The 22,429-nt window shown below is 39.4% G+C and overlaps 1 protein-coding gene across 1 annotated transcript in view; it reads right to left on the reverse strand.

Annotated features, from left to right (window-relative positions):
- Nucleotides 1–1,812: 1,812 nt before the first annotated feature.
- The window catches only part of LRPPRC (leucine rich pentatricopeptide repeat containing), a 110,962-nt gene continuing 90,345 nt past the window's right edge, over nucleotides 1,813–22,429 (reverse strand). Inside the window, exons 31-38 of the mRNA XM_002912436.4 lie at nucleotides 18,622–18,710; nucleotides 14,761–14,965; nucleotides 12,637–12,776; nucleotides 12,390–12,505; nucleotides 9,859–9,933; nucleotides 7,794–7,878; nucleotides 5,669–5,811; nucleotides 1,813–3,931 (exon numbers count right to left, since the gene is read on the reverse strand). Of these exons, the coding sequence (XP_002912482.2) occupies nucleotides 3,875–3,931; nucleotides 5,669–5,811; nucleotides 7,794–7,878; nucleotides 9,859–9,933; nucleotides 12,390–12,505; nucleotides 12,637–12,776; nucleotides 14,761–14,965; nucleotides 18,622–18,710 (910 nt within the window). The 3' untranslated portion in view covers nucleotides 1,813–3,874. The remainder of the gene's footprint in view (nucleotides 3,932–5,668; nucleotides 5,812–7,793; nucleotides 7,879–9,858; nucleotides 9,934–12,389; nucleotides 12,506–12,636; nucleotides 12,777–14,760; nucleotides 14,966–18,621; nucleotides 18,711–22,429) is intronic.

Here is a 22,429-nt window from a genome sequence, read left to right on the forward strand (position 1 = left end):
GTAAACTTGTTTTATGTGGGAACATGGGTTTTAAAAGACTTCCTGGGCCTCGACTCCCACTATCCTAGCTCTGAGCTACAAAGTGGCATCTTTGATCTCTTAGGAAGTCAGGTGTGTGTGTGAGGACATGCATGCAAGGCACACATCTCAGAAAGAACAGGACTTGGAAAGCGGGACAGGTGCTGTGCTCACCGGGTGCCAAGCAGGGCTAGGTTCTGTTCTAACTGGTGTCGAACTCTTGGTCTAGGGGAGGAAACGATGTAAGTAAATAATGAAAAGAATTTCTGCAAGTGCATGCCTGGGGCAGGGTTGGTGACTTTCAAGAGATCTCTGGAAGCACGGATCCCGACGGCCAGCCATTGTCCAAACAAACATGCAGGGGCGCTAAGTATGAAGTCAGTTAAATGTTTTTGCTCTGCCTGAACCGCGATGATGTTTCTTTTCTTCTGATGTTTCTTTTCTTCGTACAAAAAAAAGATAAGTGCTTATTTTGAATTTGCAAATGCAGCCATTTCCTTTATTTGTACTAAGGCTGCATAATGTGGGCTTTGTAAAGTCCCCGGGTCTGAAAGCAGGATACATTCCTAATGGAAACAGCAAAGTGATAAATTACCATGATTGTGTACCCCCTGCAGCTATTAGCTCGACCATACTTCAGGAATGTTGCTTTCACTTTACAGAAACTCTACAAATATTGGTTTGTCAGAAAGACAAATATTAAATGAAAATTGTGCTCAAACATGAGAAAACGTATGCAGAGTACACACATTGCAGACCCGAGGAATAAATTGTACAGGGAAGAACAATTTGCAATATAAAGCCTGCTTAATAATTTACTGGAATTCACAAACTTGGCATTTATGCCAGACACTGGGTATTTGACTAAATGAAAGAAAATAACCTTACAATGTAAAACTGTCTGGACTGGGAACATTTGTTTTAATGTGAAAGCTTGCTTTCTTAAAAATAGAAATATCCTAACAGTTTAGAGGTTCTAATTTGACTTTTAACTGGATTTTTAACTGGATTTACAATTTAACTGCATTGTTTTTGGGAAGTTGGGAGTCCTAGCCATGTGATAGATCACCGTGGGCAAAATAACTCCTGTAAACCCGGATGTTTCTCATCGTGAATGTGAGGGAAGAGGGGCACCTGGCACACAGTAGCAGGTGCCCATGGTTAGCTTCGCAGAACACATGGACCTGATGAGAGTACACGGGCGGGGTGGGGGGGGCAGCGGCCAGGACTGGAATGTCTGGGCTTACAGACGGGACACACAGAATCGGGCCCTGGGGAGTTCACAAGCTGCGTGGTACCTCCTCCTTCAAGTGGCTGCGGGAGCCCTGGAGAGACAACTAATAGGCTAGGTGGGGAGAAGGGTCAAGAAGCCACAGAGAGGAGCCCCCCATATTAACCACAGCAAGCTCGCCCAAGGAAGGAACAGGAGGGTAAGGCAAGGGGGGGAAGTGTGCCCGGGACTGCTCTGTGCAGCTGTGGAATGCTCCTTCTGACACCTAATGCAGATAAAACCCCCTTTGTTTTCAGTGTCCATTTACCATATAACCACCTCTACTAATTAATTCTCACCAACTTTGTACCTCAGGGATCTCAAATATCTCCTCGTCCTTACAACAGAGAAGCCGTGATATCATTGATTCTCTGCACACCAACTGTACACCATTTAGCAGAGAAATTCTGGCTGCAGCAGAGGCTACCACACGATTGTAAATTTAAAATTTTAAGACTACAGTCCTTAAAATGATAAAAGTAATTATGCAAAAATTTCGTAATATTAAAAATGAAGTTCACAGGTTTTTGGAGTATAATTTATTCAAAGCATTTCACATTAAAATTAGGTTCAAATACATGAACATACAATTACACGTAAAACATACTTTCCAAAAGTTTACCATGACATTTACTTTTTTAGAGTTAGCTGTTTCCTTATAATTTTAGTCTAAATCATATTTTCGAGTGCCATAATTGTGTTTGCTCTCTATTTCTATTTGTTTCAATTTTGCTATTATTTAGAAAGCATTTCTTAGCTCACCTAGAATATACAATTACACTTTAAATATTTAAATTCAATAGGGGAAGCCAGTATTGCTGTTTAGAATGCTAGATGAGGGATTTGTACCTATTTCCTCTGCACTAAACGTTGCCTTTTACCAGCGTCATACACAAGGATGGCTTAGAGTCACTTCATGCAAATAAGACTGTACTCTCAGTCTCTGGCCCAGACAAAACTGGGAAGTCCAGGGTATGTCCCAAGGTAATGCCTCATCTGAGACACCTATTTCAATGAACATCAATAAAATGTAGCTCCACTAATTTGTTAGCATAACTGCAAAAAATAAGGCCTGCTTCAGTGGAATCACTAACAGGGTGAGGCTCATGGCCAATCAGACAACACAGGTATAGACACAACAGCTGTAGGTCCTGCCCCTGGGGAGCAAACAAAGGAGAGCTTCATTAAGTCCTCTAGGCTGGAACTTGGCATTGGCCAAGGCCTCTAAACCTTTAGGTCTAACTCCACAAAACAGAGATGAAGAAAAGCACAGCCAATGTCGCGATGTCGTTTACTTATTGCTTCCCTCCATCAATCCCTCCCTTTCATGCCACCTGAAGGCTCTAGATGAAGGATGGCTGGGTCCACAACTCAGGTCAGCAGCAAAACCAGCATAAGGCCAGCTTACTTCCTACAAGGCAAGGGGTCCCCTCATGTAAATAGTGGGAACCACTGATTTCAAATGGATAAGGAATACACCAAAATAAGGATAAATTTCAAATAAAACATTTTCAATGTTAAATTTTCAATGATAAATTTCAAATAAAACATTTCCCCAAATAGGTCACTGTTACATATTAAGATACTTTTGTAATGGTAAAGCGTTTCACAACCCAGCCTGAATTATTTTATAGTAACAACGGATAATACAGATATTAATAGGTATGAAAACCAATCTGGAGATAACTTTGATAAACTGAATACAAACCACAATTTCCTTCACATATAAAATCACATATTCAAAGGATGAGTATGAAGTAACAAAAGCCTGTTGTAGGGGTGTACTTGTGCCGGCAAACCTGAAACCAAGACAAGAGGAAATGCACGGCTCTCTTCTTCATGATCAAAGTCACGGCTAGGGCTCAATCTTAGAGATGTCTATGAACAGCCTCTTGGAAGCCTCCGTGGTAGAAGGGAAAGAATGGCGGGGAGCATCCAAGTGTTGGCAAATAGCACCCTGACCAAGGGGAAGAGACAGTCTCTGAGTTTGTTTCTCACCGGAAAACGAGTGCTAGATGTCACGACTTTACACCATGCCTGCCGGTGCCAGCAATTTACAGAACTGGAAAATTATGCCAGGTTTCACACATGAAGAGAATTCCTGTCACAGAATAGTAAAGCCTCAGAAAGCTCACTGAGCATCATTTTGTCTAGCTCCAAAATTTGCAAATAACATTAACAAGCAAGTCTATTTAGCTTTAAGCTAAATAGAATAAATCACAAAGAAAAGACAAATACCATATAACCTCACTTATGTAGAACCTAAAAAACAAAACAAAAATCAAAAAACAAACAAAAAGCCCCAAGCTCATGGGTGTAGAGAACAGACTGGTGGTTGCCTCAGGTGGGCAAAAGGGATGAAGCAAGTCTTAAATGCTGCAGATTTATGTTGTAGGCAAAACCCCAAAAAGTTTATTGACTAAGTGCACAGTTATTGTCAATAGTGTTGAACATATATACATTATGAATAAAAAAAATACACAATGTAACTTTTCATTTATTTATTCTGTCCTCTCAAATATATTTTAAAAATAACATTTTAGACATTGAATCACAAATACACACAAAATATAGTGCCTGCTTGCTTCATGAAGGGTTTCCCGTTGATTCCTTCAACTTCTTTGCATAAAATTCGAAGCTTTCCTGTTAGGAGACAAAGGAGGGAAGTTATAGGTACAGTCACAAGCAAGAACTCATGGCACAAAATGCAAAAGTCATACAAAACAAAACAAAACCCTCAAAAGGCATAAAGTGCTGCAAATTGATAGCAAAGACCACCGGGCCCGTGGCAACTGCTATCCCCTCAAGCCTCAGCATTCCTTTCTGTTCATGAAATCACTAGCTGAAGGGCCGCAAGTCTAGAGTTAAAGCTGCACCGAGAGCCTCCGCTGTGCGTGCGCATGTGCACGCAGGTATTTACGCCCAGCTATGGAAGGTTCAAATAAACATGGTGTCCCGACTTGCAGCTTAATGACACAATAAAGGAATTTTGCATGTATGATTTCTCTTATTAAAGTAGAACAAAGTAAAATTTCCTGGGCAACTGATTAAAAATGGGCAGAGGACCTGAAGAGACATTTTCCCAGAGAAGACACCCAGAGGGCAAAGAGACACATGAAAAGATGCTCAACGCCACTCAGCACCACAGAAACGCAAACCAAAACCACAACGAGGAGTGCCTCGCACCTGTCAGAATGGCTAGGATACAAAAGACAAGAAATAACAAGCGCTGGCGAGGATGTGGAGAAATGGGAGCCCTCCTGCACTGTTGGTGGGAATGCAAAGTGGTACAGCCACTGTCTAAACAGTATGCAGGTTCCTCAAAAAAACTAAGAAATAGAAACACCATATGATCCAGTGAAGTCCACTACTGGATATTCACCAAAAGAAAACAAAAACACCAATTTCAAAAGACATCCACTCCAGTGTTCACTGCAGTATTATTCACAGAAGCCAAGACATGGAGACAGCCTAAGTGTGCATAAGTGGATGAATGGATAAAGAAAACATGGTACATACGTGATACATATATATGTACGTGTGTATGTTACACACACGGAATATTATTCAGCCATTAAAAAGAATAAAATATTGCCATGTGTGACAACATGGTCAGACCTTGAGAGCTTTAAGCTAAATAGAATAAATCACAAAGAAAAGACAAATACCATATAACCTCACTTATGTAGAACCTAAAAAACAAAACAAAAATCAAAAAACAAACAAAAAGCCCCAAGCTCATGGGTGTAGAGAACAGACTGGTGGTTGCCTCAGGTGGGCAAAAGGGATGAAGGGAGTCAAAAGGCACAAACTTCCAGTGATAAAATGATTAAGTCATGGGGATGTAATGTCCAGCACGGAGACTCTAGTCAATAATACTGTATTGCATATGGGAAAGCAGCTGGGAGAGTGGATCCTGAATGTTCTCATCACAAGAAAAAAAACTCGTAACTATGTGCAGTGACGGATGTTAATGGATTTACCGTGGTGATCCTTTTGCCATATAAACAAATATAAAAACCAACTTGCTTAAAATGAACAAGTAATTCACAGGGAGACAATGAGCTTGGCTATTGACATATAGGCCATTAAATCCTACTTCGAGTTGAAATGACGAGAGAACTGCCCCAAGGACATTTGATAAATCCATACCTATAGCTAAAGGTCTGAGACTGACCTTGTATTTCAAACCTCAGCCCCATGGGGCTATGTTCTCCCACAGCCAAACCTGCGGCATGACTGCTTAGTTCCCAAAGCCCTCCTCTGAGGCTTCTTCACAGAGATCTAATCCTTATGTAATTAAGTATTCAACTTATTTTTTTTACACATTAATATGAAATCTGCAGCAGTATGCCCCCCCCTTAATTAAGAAACACTCACAGGGGGTTCGGTGAAGGGGACAGGCTCTCCAGCCTTCTTCAGCAAAACTGCGTAACGCTTTAGAAACAGATCATTCAATTTTATATTCCTTGCAGTCAGATGTTCATACAGTGCTTTGGCAGATACAGCGTCCTTGTCTAAGGCTGGAAGAAAAATATTAAACACAGATAAAGACAACCTACCTTCCTCTTTTCCCAACAACACTTAGCCATTCAGGGACTCTCCTGAATCCCTTCATCCCAAGATAAACGAATACTTAACTACTTTCAGCAAAAAGCCAGATCCAGAGTCTACCAGCTCCCTCACTCCTCCCCAAACTTCTCATTCAGCATTATTCAGGAGGAAAGAGAAGGAAGATGACAAATAAGTCTACTAAAAGACCCATGATAGTTAAAATAACCACAAACCAAAGTCCTCAATCACGGAGCAAACACATACCATTCAACCCTCTTCTGCTTAAAACCACACTTGAAATCAAGCTAATTCAAGGACTGTTGTGGTGAGGGTCATGTAAATTATGTGGAAATCTAGACCTACATCAAGATAGAGATCATCAGCTAAACAACACCAAAAAGACTGGCAATACATTCTACTATAAAATAAGCAAATACGAAGAATATATTTGGCTACAGTAACAAAAAATATTCTAAATACATTATCTGCATAAAGAAACTATACACATCTACCTAACATTAACAAGTTACACTAATATTTATTTCACTTAAAGGGCTGATGAAGTAGCCTAGGGGCTAAGTTCAGCTGGCTCTCCAGCTGTGGCTGTCGTGTAGAAATTTCACTTCCAGGTTTACTCTTGAGATTACAAGGGCTCTACTAGCAATTACTGCTGGTAGTTTGACTCTTTAATTTTGCGTTAGATTGTCAACAACTAAGCACCTAACAATACCCTACCCTCCAACAGTGCTGCAGAACTGATCCTAACTCCAGCACACCAGGGCGAGCCCCCAGGATGGATGGACGTCAATCCAAGGATCCAAGAATCTCCCAAAACGGAGCGAGCATGGATGACTCACCAGTTCTCACTGGACTTGAACAGATCTTTGCAGTCTGGGTGAAGTCAATTTCCTGTCTATAGGAAAACTGGTCCCTGTAGGGTAAACTTTTCTCTGCCACTGTCAAGGGCTCAGCTCAAGCTCTACCATTTTCCAGGAAGCTACTCAGAAAACTCTTCCATCTTGCCTTTCAACACACCTTCATGGTCTCCACGCTCCTCCCCATCCCAATTCCCAAGTGGGATTACATAATTTAGTAGCAGTTTTATACTGTCTGGGCACTAGTTCGTGGTATGTACTCGTTATTTAACATCTCCCAACCCCCTAATGGAACTTCAAGATTATTGCCTCTGTTTTGAAATCTATCACGGTCCCCTCATAAGGGTGGAAAACAGAGAACCAAGTTACTAATTCTGATTGCAGTTTGTTGTCCCGACAACAATAAAATCAACAAAGCAATTCTTTATTTATCCCTTGCCTCAGGTGAGCAAATCAGTGGGTGGCAGATGGACCGGTGATCATAACTAGGAAATGAAATGCTTACATTTATCTTGATTACTGAGAAAACTTTATAGCCTGGTTCCCTTTCATGTGTGATGAGCTGGCAATCAGGGAACAAACTGCTTAAAAGACTGGAATTTCCACTGTGATTTAAAGTAAAATCTTGGGGCCCGCTTTTTTAATTAAGGGGTTTATTTCAAAAGTGTAAGCAGGTGGTGAGGGTACTGAAGGAGCAAGAAGGCAAGTCACGTGACAGTCTCAACTATGTACCTATTTCATGTTATGTTTCAGGTGGCCTTGGGGAGACTGGATTGCTTCCCAGTATATATACGCCCAAGGGGACCCTCCAAGTCTTTCCGGGAGCCTGGGGTCCTCTTCAAAGAATCTGGGCCCTGCTGAAGATACTCAGTGATACTTTTTTATGTTAAAATTCTAAGAATAATTACATATTTTCTTAAATACAGTTTTAAAACATTTTCTAAAGCTAAATCAATTATTTATATCATAGTTGCCTGATATTTAGAATTACCACCTTTGACAAAACTGAAAATTTAGTTGACTATACTACAAATATCTAAATCACTTAAATAACAAAGTCAGATTAAACTTATTACCATAGCTTTTCATGACTGAAGTGTATGTTTCTTCCTTTTCAATTAATTCAGGAATCAATTCTAACAAAGACTTCAGAGTTGATGCCTAGGAAATTAAATATAGGAAAAGTTACCACAACTCAAAAGAAGAGTGAAATAAAACACTGATTTACGGACATTATATCAGGAAATCTTCACAACAATTACAACACAATTGTCTACTGAATTTTAATTAACTTCTTCCCCTTCTGTAGATCTTAGTATTTATTGTTCATTTAATAATTTACAGCCAAAAGAAGCATTTTTCAAAAGTTAATGAAATTCCATTCGCACTTCTATGAATGTTTTTCTAAAATATCATGAAGAAAAATAAATAAATAAATAAATAAATAAATAAAATATCATCAAGATTGCTTCTGTTGTCAACCTCACCAAGAAGTTACAAGATCCCAAAGAGCAGAAAGAGGTATTAACTGTATCTCCAGGTGCCAAGATTTTTAAATAAAACGTGAAGAATTCATTCGATCAAACATTCTGAAGTTTTCCCTGCTTTGTATATAAACAGAGGATTTCCAGATCTCACTGGAATGTTTACTTGATTACTTTCAGAGGTTATCTGGACACACCTATGGGTTTAGTTCTTGTAGTGAGTACAGACCTGCCACATCCTAGTGATATCTAAACACATTCCGATATTACTGGTTAAATCAAGGGTGGATTTTATATGATTTTATATGCCATGTTCCCATCTCACACAAGAAACTGCATCTGGCTTACTTATTCTGTCAAATATTTGCTAGACACTGTAACTGGAATTTTTAAAAACCCTAATTCACTTTTTACACACTTATTCAGTCAATCTATGTATAACTGGACCTGCATCCTCCCAGGACTTTCTACAATTAGAAGTCCCCCGGGGGGAATGTTTTCAGCGGCTGTGTTACTGTACACTTCTATCCACCTTTGGAGCAAGGCAGTAGGTATCTGGCATATGGGCATAGACCCATATGTACAGTGACAAGTGCTTTTTAGATTTCTTGTACTTTTTAATCACAAATTTAAAAACAGTCTCTTTGAAAGGAAAAAGAAAAGGGCAACTAAGTATTTTTGAAAAGCTGTTTGTTGTAAATAAATATAAGTCAATTAGGTAAAAAAAGTGCAATTAGGTAAATTAAAAAAAAACACCACCACAAAAACAGGGTGGCAGTGTGGGGGAAATTAAGGAGAACTAGACCTCTCAGACTGGAAACCAAATATTTCACATAAAACAAACATTACAACTGACACTCAGTTTGAAACTTTGTATGTGCCCAAATAAACCAAGAATGGGGTGCGTGGTACCCAATAGGTAAAATCAGATCTATAGAAATATGTTTTATTCTTTTTTTTTTAACATCAAAACTAGGACTTGCTTCTGGTTTTACACACACACACACACACACACACACACACACACACACACACACACAGCTTTTAGTGTAAATAAGGTAACTATACAAATAGAGAACACGAATTTGCGGCACATGCGAGTTTTAAAGCCAAGTGGCTCATCTACCTGGTGGCTTGGACCTGGGAAATGGCCAGAAGTAGCCACCAGCACAGAGACACTCTGCAGTGGGACATGTGCCTCTGCACTGCTTCCCCACTGTTAAACAGACCAAATGACCTACGCAACGGGATTTTTATCTTCCATTTTTAAGGGCCTATCTTTTTTTTTTTTTTTTAAAGTATGCTCTACACCCAGTGTGGGGCTTGAAATTACAACCCTGAGATCAAGAGTCACACGCTCCACCCACTGAGCCAGCCAGGCGCCCCTGTAAGGGCCCTTTCTTAGGGCTCTTCTCATACAACTACATGAACGAGGAATTCACTGTATGAACTTCTTTTGCATTTCCTGTACAACAAAGGAGCCAGAACTCACTCTGTATCAACATCTAAAAAAGTAAACAAGTAGAGACAAACAAAATCATCAGTCTCCACAGTGTTTTTAGGTAAGGTGCTGAACCAAAGCTCTTACGTGAAACTCAGTACCCTGAACAAGATGGCTTCTAGCATCCCTGATGTGTCAGCAAGTCAAGCACAGTACCTTTCCTGGTCTCTGAGCGCTCCTCAGACAGAACACCAAGAAGATTGAAGTTTGTTCAGCAATCGCACCACATCTCTAAAAATCGGAAACACCATTCAGTAAATGAAGGTTTTTGATAAACAAGTAGACCAAGGTGAATATTTCCAATTAACAAAGTTCACAATAATACCAATGGGAAGGCATACTAGTCAACCAATTTTTGTACGGTAAGAAAACAGAAAACAAATGTGAGTTACGCCGAGCTTTCGTGAGTATGTCGCCCTTGGCGCTGTGAGTATAAAGTTTGTTTAAAAAGAAAAGGGAAAAATTAAACTAACGCTTCAACAACCGCAGAATAAGGTTTAGGACTGCAAAGAAAGAGGAAAAAAAGAAGCACTATTCCTCTCCAATTATTCTGCCAAGCATTCACAAGTGAGCTAGGGATCATAAGGTTAATTATACATTTAATAAGGTGTCAGGGAGATAACTGCTCGTTTCTTTATAAAAATTAAAATGTACAAAGCAAGTTCTCTTTAAAGTATAATTACCTACACTTATGCATACAAAAGGACTGATTTCAATCTCTCTATTTTATAAAAGGCTTTCATTGCAACAGACAGCCAGCGCTTGAGAAAGAGACAAAAGTTAAACTCAAAAAAAAAAGTTTATATGACAGACCAGATAAATCAAGTGTCTATCCAATCTTAGATGCTATAGTGAAATCAAATATGGCAAGACAATATTTTAGTTTACACTCATCACAGATGTCATTCTTTTAAGTTTCTAAAAGCACATTGCTCTTTCAAAGCTTTAAAACATTGTCAATACTAAAACGAATAGTATAAAAAGAACTTTTGGGGACACACAGAACATTTACATTATAAACTGATGTTTTCAACATCTGTGAATAAAGTATTCTTTGCTGCAGCAAGAATAATCTTTTACTGTTTGACAAGCAGGTAAAGGATGGGTAAAGGGTTTATCATCTGAAGCCTCCCTCTACGGAAGGGATGACGACGAAGAAAAGACTGTGGTTGCTGCATCAACACACAGCTGTCACCAGGCGCCCAAGACAGGCCGAGGTGTGAGTGCAGCCCGGAGGGCACAGGCAGCAGCCGAGGCTGCTGTCAGCGCATGCAGTCTAGGAAGCGCCTGGACGATGACGGCTCAGGACAAGCTGGCAGATGAAACAGCAAGTGCCACTTTCTAAAGAACGATCAAAATAGTGTGTTAAAATGGAACGAGGACCATCACATGCGTAATTAGAGAGGCACATGGCCCTAGTAGGTACACTTAGATATGTACACACCAAGATAAAGCCTTAGAGTTTATTCCTTTCAGATGGAACTTTTAACATTTAAAGACAGCAAGATGAAACAACAATAAGATTCCTGGAGTCCTTATCTATGATAAACTGCCTTTTCTGTTTAAAAAAAAGGAGGGGGGGAGGGAGAGGAGGGAAGGAAAAAAAAAAAAAGGAATCAAATCGAACCAAACCAAACCAAAACATTCCCAATTAGCTGGAGTTTTTCTCTGTCCGGGAACAAAAACTGAAAAGGCCTTAGAGGCGAGTGCCAATTTCCGCCTTTTACAAAACTGTTCACACAGAGAAATTTCCCAAGAACTCCTTTTAAATAGGGCTTGGATTCTGTCAAACTAGATGAACTTTCAGGATCAAAGCTAGAGCTCCAGCACAGGGGTGCAGTTTCACCTTCCCTATCTACCACTTAACATGTTTCACAGTTCATAAAAATGGAACTGAATATAATACTATTTACTATCAGAAATTGGTCCCAGGCCTCAATTTGACACAAGGAGTCTACACAAACACAGCCGTTGGCGGGATCACGGTGACTGTTTGACTGCCACCTGCTGGGAAGGGCTCCCCAGTGGTGCCTGTTTGTGTACATTGCCAGTGGCAGCTCCGATCACCCACCGTTCTGTCGGCACTTGGCACAGCTTTATATTTAGTGCTGTTAAAATGGCATGAATGCAGTTGTCTCCCTCCCTGAAGATTGCTAATTTAACTGAAAGTGCGGGCCACAGAGACCTGCATTTGTCATTTAATGTGTCTGTGACACACAAGTGAATAGAAAGCAAATTCAACTCTTAATAAACCTTGAATAAGGCACTGAGAATGTTTGAGTATTCAAGTGAGAAGCTGTACTTGAAAAGCAAACATTTCCTACTTTTTGTTTGCAAACTGTGTTGCCATGGTGATGCACAGTCTTTAGAGCATTAGAGAAATTAAAGTAGGAAATCAAAGGAATGGTTTTGCATTACCTATCTGCACAAAAACATTTGTCTTTAAATCAGCAAAACATGTCTTCCCTCACTCCCCTTCAAACCTAAGGGCATTTCTAGCCTGGACTGGCATCTTTAAAACCAGCAACCTCCAACTTACAATCCAGCCCTTGTCAGGAGACCTTGACTCACACCAAATGTAAAGGTGCTAGCAGCACCATGCTCCATTTCCGGTATCCTACCCCACACCTAGGTCTGGTAATTTCTCCATTTACTTCTCACAAGCCCCAAGCCCCACTGCTCATTACCTGTAGGAGAGCTCTGGCATCATCCACCCTGCCTGAATCCAGAAGCTGAAGGAAAAGATCAGTGACAGGTTTGTAAACTGCAAACTGATTGGCCAGTCTCTCCGCCATGATGCTTACTGAAAAAGTAACAGGTAAGAGAAACCTTTTGTTTAAATAGTGGTATAACTCAACCACGAAAGACATCTGGTCCAGCCTCGCCAGAGAGAAAATGTGCTTCCGTGTTCTTTAGCAAGAACAGCTCACGTACTCTTTTCAACTGCTGGTTCCAACTGCTCCTCTATGACTTTTCTGAATAAGTATGCCAAGCCAAAGTACTGGGGTTCCATGGTTTGGTTCTCCGAAGTAAGCATATTTTCAATGTTTTCTATTGCGACATCTATGTTATTGCTGTAAGACAAAGTAAAATAAATTGTAAAACAAAACAAAACAAAAAAAACCTCTTTACTTTTGTATTAATATTGCAGGTAGTTTTTGTATGAGAACATAGAGATTCACATATACAAATATTTCAGGAAAAAAAGGAAATAAAAATACCACTAACCGGATAAAAACCACTATGCAAATCGAACGCAATCACATGGAGGTGGCAAAAGCAATCACTAGGCAGTTCATGCTACAATAACTGAAGTAGCTGCTTACTGTAACGCACTGCTCGAGAGACATGACTGAACACTTACATATAGAAGAATCGATGACGATAACTTAAGAAAATAGTTCAGCTTAAATATCTAATTTGATTTTGCAGCTCTTTGGGTATAATACGAAAACTTAATTAAGCGCTGTAACTCTGGCTTCATGATCCACAACCACTGCTCCCCACTGCACGAGGTGAAGATCGCGCGTAGTACCGCAGGGTTCTCACGGACGCTAACGGTGTCTTCAAAGGTCTACTTTTTTTTTTTTTAAGATTTTATTTATTTATTTGACAGAGAGAGACAGCACAAGTAGGCAGAGCAGCGGCAGAGGGAGGGAGGGAAGCAGGTTCCCGGCTGAGCAGGGAGCCCGACGTGAGGCTCCATCCCAGGACCCTGGGATCATGACCTGAGCCGAAGGCAGATGCTCAACCGACTGAGCTGCCCAGGCGCCCAAAGGTCTACTTTCATGTTTTCCAACCACATCACATCAATTTGTTTTTGTCGGATATCATACAACATTTGAAAAATAATCAATTTATACTAAAATTCTCAGAAAAAAGTATCTTTACACTTTGCATTTTTAAAAAAAATCAATGACATAGCCTTACATAACAAGTTATGATAAAAATGATCTGCGTGATTATCTTTTTGGTCAAGGTACTCCTCGATCAATACTTTACTAGCTATGATACGGCACTCTGAATCCAAATAGTCAATTTTATGTTGGAATTCTTACCTAGCACATAAGAATTCTCTAATTAAAATGAATGCCCTGTTACAACACATTTCTCTTATGGGTTTTAGTGAGGTAATTATTTAACAGGGAATAAAAACACATTCTCCACATCATGTACAACTGTTTAATATGGTTAACATTTTAAAATTCATCCAGATCTTACTTGGATAATTTCCTTGATCTTCTGACTTAACATATCTACATTTTCTGATTAAGGGAACATTTAAAGTTCTATCTGGAGGGAAGCAGTTTTAAAAGGGAAAAACAAAACTTCTCTGCCCAGAGAAATGGGAACAAAAACCCCTGCAAAAACAAACATTACATTTTAATAGTCACAACCCATTAACTGTAGGTGAGGTGAACTACAAAGAACACTCAAATCACGAAGAGTGCCAGTTTCATAATCGTCCCATGAATCTTTAACTTGAGCAATGTCCTCTGCTAGCCAGGCTAATAAGAATCAAGTATTTATTTACTTCTATACAGTGGCGAGTCTACTAAGGAATCTAGAGATGGTGGTAAGAGAATCACCTCTAAACACCTCCCTTTTTACAGGTGTGTGTTGACAGGAGGGGATGGATAGGACGGTGGGGAAAACAGACGTGTATTTCTAGCAAGCTCGTGTGTCTCTCTGCTTTCGCAATGTTCCAGTAGAGTGTCACCCTCAAGTGTTGCTGACAATGACATGAACTCATGATCCACATCTGTGTCAGTGTTTCAACAACAGGGGCCTGGCAGGTATGAATGAGAGAAGTTATCAACAGTGGAGAAAGTTTCATGGATTTAAAAATTTGATAAATGTCATTCTAAGGTCAAATTTAAAGCTAAAACACATTTTGTAACATATAATTATTCTGTAATAGAGAACAATCAGCAACTGGCATCAATATTTCCTCTGCAGTTGATAGGGTTTCTAATAGCCTAAGGAAGTTTTTAAAAGGTGGTATTTGAGATAATGTTCCCTCCAGTATCCAGCGAAGGAAAAGTTGAAAATACTCACTTCTTTATTTGTGCCAAAGCAATGTTATTGATGAAAACCATATGTGAAAGTCCAATTGAATGTTCGTATCCATCTACCATCATCTGAATCGCCTGTATGCTTTCTACATCACCCTTCAAGGCACACGCCTGAATAAGGCGGGTCACTGCCACCCTAGAAGGTATCTGCTCCAGGTCCAAGGCTGTTCTTAGTGTTGTCAGAGCCTCTACAAAAGAAGAGCAGGAGACAGAGTTTTTCTTTTATGAACCGTACTGCCTAATGCATTTTGAAAACCAGCTTTTAAATACGAGCACCAAACAGCTACACACAAAAAGCTATGAATAATTTATTCTAGATTACAGAAAATATTAATACTTTATGAGAAACCTAAAAAAAATAATGATTTATTTGACTATAAAATATCAGAGACCAGAGAATTTCTTCTTTAAATAATCAGAGAGAAAATACAAATGCTACTGACAGAATGTGGGCTCCCTTCAGGGATAACACTGAGTGACTGATTTCAAGGAATTTGGAAGTTCAGAAAAATATAAATCGGAATTTTAAAAATTAAAGAGTCTCTCAAAATATTGTAACTTCTACCACATTCATACCTTCCCAGATTTTATTACATTCAAAATTACCTGATTATCAAAATCTTCTAAGAGCCCAAAGATTCTTCCTTGAAAACAATGTCTCTTTCTAGTCTAAATAGGATCGATTATGCAACAGCAGCCAACCTGGGCCATTCAACTTCCACACTAACAAATTCATTTTACATGATTGAACACTTAGTAGTTATTCACTTGCACTCATTTTTCAAAGAAAATAAAGATCATCAGATTCCCATGGATACAGTCACAGGTTTTTTTGTTTGTTTTAGTAAGTACCTGATTATGGATAAATATGGAATATCCTTTCCATTTACGGACTCATGTGCCAGTGTAGCGAAATCATTACATTAAAGATAAAGTGGTAGACTGGAGGGAAAATTTAATACTTAGTATAACAATCACCACTACCGCTGCCAAGAAAAACTTCATGGCTTTTTTGAAATTAAAGCAACGTAACCTAGAAAACATTAAGACTCTGGAGGCAGCTTCCAAATGAGAACAACCTGTCTCCTACAGAAGAATGGGGAAAGGGTAATAATTAAACAGTCCATTAAAAGTGCTATAGTAAAAAATATAATGTGTTCAGTGTTTATTACTGAGTCAACAATTTTTAAATATTCCCAAATCTACAATCTAAATCAGTAATTCTCAAGTGGGAAAAGAGAAAATAGGTCATTTAAAAGGCACATTCACCAAAATGTTATAAATACTCATGTATATATTAGAAACAAAAAATGTTATTTATATTATTTTAGTAATTATTTCTAAAAAAGCTTGATAAAATCTTCTTAACTGATAGTCATACACAGATAATCAACTTAAAATTATTCTTTTAACCAAGAGTACTGTCCGCTAGGGAGGATCTTCTCACCACTGGATCAAGAGTAACAAAAATAAGACAACAACAGAGATGACAGTAACTAGTGTAAACTGGACCTTTTCTACCTTTGCTGAGCATTTACTACATGCAGCCACAGTAAACAGCTACGCTCACAACTACCCTTCTGAGCTAAGTACCAATTTTACAGGTCAGAAACTGAGATACAGAGTTTAAATATTAATTTGCCCAAGGTCATATTGCTAGACACCAAACCCAGAATCCAACACCCCAGAGCCTGCATCTAAGGTGCACGTGTAAGCAAGAGACAGAGAAGGACAGGGACAGCTGATCATTTTACAACTACCCAAAGGAACATGGGACCTTAGAACCTAAATCAAATTCCCATAATGGGACTCGCCTTCTGTATAGTTTAGGATCTAAGGGACACCCAAAATGGTATACCCATCCACATTCTCCCCCTGAGTCCTTTCACAATCACCTTAATTTCCTATTAATAATGATTTATAGGGCACATATTGCATGGTGCACTGGGTGTTATACGCAACTAATGAAGCATCAAACTTTACATCGGAATCCGGGGAGGTGCTGTATGGTGATTAACATAATATAATAAAAAAAAAAATTAAAAAAAATGATTTATGTTCCAAAGGTGCCACAAATCAGCTGTTAATTTTCCAGAACAGGATTTGCTCAGAAAATTACATTAAGATTGAACTGGCTTCATTTTCGTTTTAGATGGGACAGAGAAAAAGAAACCTGAAAAGCAGAAGGGGATTTCACAAACTGGGAGCTCTAGTCAGCCACAGAGCAAGACAAGGAGCCGGGGACTGTGCCAACGCCACTCCCATCCTTGCCAACGATCTCCGTCCTCTAACGACAGGTTAGGTGATGGCAAGCCGCGGGAGGCGGCATGCGGGGGTGGAGGCGGTGGTGTCATGGCTCCTACTCTCAGCCAACTTCCAGCTGAACTGAACAGCTGAGAAGAATAGACGTGAAATCACATCATAAAGTTTCTTGTAGTTTCCACAGGGCACCCAACACACAAATGAAGGACAGGAGTCAGGTTAAACAAATTCAGTTCAGATTCAGCTCAAAAATGAACCCCTTAAAAAGTGTTGTATCTTTATCTCCATGTCCACAGAAATATACAAGCTTATTTATATGGGGAGCAAGTTTAACTTTTCAATGTTTTAAAAATGTTTATCATTTCTACATAAAATATCAACTTGACAAAAAGGCTTTTTTTTTTTTTTTAATCAAAAATAAAATGAATGCTTTTGAAGTTTTAGTAACAAGCTCTGCCCAGAAGGGCTGTCTAGTTGGGCTGGCCCTGCCTGGGGAGTGCTGAGGTAGACCTTTTGGAAAAAGAGAAATCACCACTTACATACTCAGTCCTCATCAATTAGGAGGACGTCGAAAGACCAGCACATTTAGGTATTACAGGCAACAGTAAAGCTGCACAATTAGCGACCTCTTCTCAGGGATGTGAAATTATTTTATAAACATGCAAGTGAGGAATAACATCACTATTACAGACCAAGGAATAAAGGAGATACCACAGTGAACAGTTAGAGAGCTTGTATTTCAACGTTCCTTAAAGATTTTCTGCGTGGGTTTTGTGGTATTGGCAACACTGTGGTTTTACTGTACTGACTAAAATTCAAATGTAAAGCCCAAGGAGAAAAGACGCTTACCTAAATTTAAGAGAGTCATCCTTTTTCCCCTTGGGAGCTCACTCTTAAGACCTCCGGATCCACAAATACCCTCCACCAAACAAGCAGCCCCCTTTCCAGTCCTCCCCAAAGTCATCTCAGCAGCTTTCTGGGGTTATCTTCTTAACATTAATTGAAAAATGCTAAACTCCAAACACACACTGTATTTTATTGCTGTTGGTATTATGAACTATTGAAAAAGTATTAGATTAAGTTTTAAAAATCAATATTATAATCATTTGGTGCACAATCCCACACATTTAACACTCAATTTAACTCATTTGCTATCTCACACACAACCAACACAATATGCAAGAAACAACTGCTGGGAATTGTTTCAGATGCTCTAAAGTATGTTAATTTCCAAAGCAAAATGACTTGTGCTGTGAATTTTAACGCACTTGAAAGCCTGTACTTTCTCTCGTTCTGGAACACAAATTTTGCATGTCTGAAGAGCTGTGATTCATCTTAAGAAAACCCATCTTGTGTTAAATGGAATGGAAACTGGACTAAGTGGTCAAATGACAAGTACATTCATATTCAAGCTGTATTATAAATGCATGTACAGTAATTTACGTCTCTCAGCTACCACAAAAGGCTCTTGATAAGCAGGTAATTTGCTAAATGGACTCCTTTATCCAAGTATTCGAAGGGCGTTACAAGAAAAATCTGCAGAGGCATTAATGTGACGTAAAGGTCAAGCATTGTGACATACCTTTCAAATAATCCCACCTAACTTGCGTTATGATGAGGAGGCTGTTGGCAGCATCGTTCAGTGTGAAGCCCTTGATGTGGGTCTCAGCGCTAAAAGAAGCAGACATTTAGAAAGGAATTACTGACATGCTTCTGATACGATAATAAATGGTTGAGCACCAAGGTGAAATTATAAAAACTACTGTTCGTATGTTAAAAATATTGCTGCAAAATATCGACCTGGAGACAGCTTTTGTGTTATCCTGTCAATGGTTATAGAAGGATAATTTTTTTTTGCATTCTGACAGATGACAAAGTTGGAAATGAGCAACAAAAGAAACAAAGTACAAGATTTTTTTTAAACAATCGGTTCAGATTCTTGAATGCTGACATATTAGATGATAAAATAACTGCATGCCCTGCATTGTTCTGCTGTATCCTAAGCTGGATACTTTTTCCTCTTTTCTCTACATTCACCATAATTATAAAATGTAAAACTATTCTTTCGGCAACAAAAATGAACATTTATTTTCAGCACTGTATATTTTAAATATAAACGAAAGCATATTACTAACTAACACCGTATCATTTGGTTGATTAATTTTCAAATTTCTGTCATCTAGATACATACAGTTTTTAAAGGTGAGCGTGCTGCAGAACTAAAACCATTGTTACTTTAAAATTAAAAATTTCACCCAACAATCTTGTCCCAGCCGTTTAATTTGAAACAAAACCCCCCAACTTTTTAAAACTCAAGGGCAAAAATCGCTTTACTTATGGCTAAAACCTACGTGATTAAAACACAACCCTAGCCTGAGACGATTTCTGTTTGCTGCACTGTTTGCACATCTCCTGTGATGAAATTTCGGCATCCTTAATGCCCCAGGGTTCATCTCCTGATTAGGAAATCGCCACAGTTCACAAGGAGCAAAAGCAATTGCCGCCATTTGCCTGATCAAGCTCAGCGATGACCTTGCTGCCAACCACCTCGGTGTGCGGACATGAACATCTAAGCCGAGCAGATTGTGAGAAAAGCAGGGTCACTGCTAAATTATTCTCGTCAATCCCAAGAAAATCCTCCAAAGACACTGGGACGTGCCCATCCTCTCAGTCACTTCCAGCCTCGGAGATTCACCCCTGTAGTCCCCGGGCACAGGATCTTCTTATCTCCCCCCCCCCACCAATCCTCTTAATCCCACCAAAGCACCCATTGCTCAGTTTGACTTTTTTCCTTTGTCCCATCTGTCAAAGCTCTTAAGTCAACAACTCCTGCATGAGACTATACATGCATAAAATAAAGGATTTACTTTCTCAATCTTTAGCATGATTAAATAAACAGAAGACACACTATTAAAATTAAGCTCACTTCTTAAGCCAACATTATTACGTGTATTATACCATATTTCCATGAAAATATTACCTGAAATTCACTGAAACCACGCAGTAACAAAACCTCCTTCTAACTGACATCGAGTGTGAACTACCAACCTTTCAAAAACCTCAAAACACAGAACAATTTTCTTTCAATAATCTCTTCCTATCTCAAGGAGCCGCCTATTCATACAAATACGAAAGTGGGGATTAATAGGAAGACAGAAACTCTCCCTAGCTCTATTATATACTGAACATCTACATCTTACATATGTACAAACTGACCAATCAAAACCAGAATATATTCCTAACAGGCAAAAGGAAAATTACAAAAAGTTACTGGCAGAGATCTCTGTGTTGAACAATAAAAGAAGTTTATGCTTCTGACCCATACTTTGGATCTTTCCTTTTGTAAGAAAAAAATCTAGTCCAGAGCTGTCAAATCAAACTTCCTGTGATGATGGGAACATTCCTTATCCATGTTGTCCAATAGGGTAGTCACTAGCCACATGTGGCGACTGTCATGGAGGAATGGAAATCCCAATTTCCAAAAAATCCAGTTTAGTGTTATCAGAGATTTCAAATAATCATCTCCCTTACTGCTCTTCTTCGAATCAGCAGTGCCCCTCCCCTGAAAGAATTTACTGTATCTAAATTTTGATTTTGAAACATGAGGAAATGTAACTCTAAAAATGAAAGAGAGTTGGCTAATTTTTGAAAGCTGTGATTACTGCTACTTTTGAGGGAAAGGTTTAAACAACCTTGTTGATAAAACCCCCCTATAATGAGGGTACTTCATTTTTATCAACACATCAGAGACAGCAAAGGTAGAGCAAAAACAAAGATTGCTTTCTTTAGTTCGCAGAGAAAACTACTGCTCTTAAGACTGAACAAGTGGCATCGCGCAGGTAAAAACAACAGAGTAAAACAAACGAACTGACAGCTCTATGCGGACTGACAGTGACGGTGCCGAAACACGTGGGGGCACTGCTGCTTGCTACGGCGGCTCATCTGGTCACACCAGATCACAATAATGATGGCCATTAAAAAACAGCAACAATTCTTTTTTGCTCAGAGCACTGATACACAACTGGAAGAAGAGATGACCCCGTTAGAATAACTCGAACTTCAACTACCACTTCTGAATTTCCAGCCAAGAGTTACTTTCAAAATAACCCAATGTAGATCTGACCCTAGATACATTTGTTTTAGGTGTATTCATCTGCGAGACAGAGAGAAAGACAGCGCACACACACACACACACGAGCGCAAGTGGGGGGAGAGGGAGAGGGAGAGGGAAAAGAGAGGACCTCAAGCAGACCCCAAGCTGAGCGCAGAGCCCAAAGCGGGGCTTCATCTCACGACCCTGAGATCATGACCTGAAGTGAAAACAAGAGTCAGATGGTCAACCCACTGAGTCACCGAGGTACCCCCCAAGATACAATTTTTCATAGTTAAGATATAACATTTTTTTTCGGTTACGGCAAAGCATGTGCATCTAATCCCCAGGCTCGGTGCCTACAGGCATGGTAAAGCTTTGCATCTAGGATTCTCTTAGGTCCACCCAGCTGTATGTGAAAGGCAGATGCAAAATATTCCTGGAAGGATAACAAAACTAAGATAGAAGTGCCCTCAAGAGTACAGAAAGGCTTCATGAAGATCTAGAGAAGGAGGGAAAGAAAGATCAACCTACATTTTACACATGGTACACAGAAGGGGAACTAGAAGGGCTGCGCCTGCAAACATCTTCTCAATCAGCAGCTTTCACACTTGTGTGATCAGGATCCAGTCACACACAGAAGAAACGTTTCACACTACCTACGTGCACATATAAATAAAACTCACAGAGCGATCTTTACAACACGAAGTGCTTCGATATTTTCTAGTCTATTTAAACAAAATGTTGGTTCTGTCCCACCAAAGAGAGATTCTGTGACCCACGTACTGGTGATGACTGCAGCTGGAAAAACCATCCACCAGTGAGCCGTCTTCAACGAAAGGCACGTACACTGCATGAACGCTCTAGCGTGAGGCAAGAAAACGTTTAAGCCTCTATTTTTAAATCTTATTATCCTCTGAAAATTTTCTATTTTGTGAGTCTGTTTTAAAGTGCTTAACATGTGCTCCATCAGTACAATTCACTATTAACGGTATCTGATCAAATGTTTACAAGATGTGATTACTGAATCACTTGGGCGTTTATTGAATGCAGATTCCTGGGCCCCACACCAGATCAAATGAATCAGAACCTTTGGGGTAGGCTGTGGGGAATCTTTTCATGCTACAAGAACGTGAGGCTCACTGTTCTAGGACAAGACCAATTAAAATGAAAAAAAAAAAAAGATAATCTGTATTTTAAAATTTAAAATAAGCTTTCCTTCTTTGCTTCTATTCCCTCACTTAATCAGACCCAGTCCTCAACACAAAACGCTCCTCTCTTTTCTCTGCCCCCCGCTCCT

This window comes from Ailuropoda melanoleuca, chromosome 4, assembly GCF_002007445.2.
Source record: "Ailuropoda melanoleuca isolate Jingjing chromosome 4, ASM200744v2, whole genome shotgun sequence".
NCBI classification, from domain to species: Eukaryota; Metazoa; Chordata; class Mammalia; order Carnivora; family Ursidae; genus Ailuropoda; species Ailuropoda melanoleuca.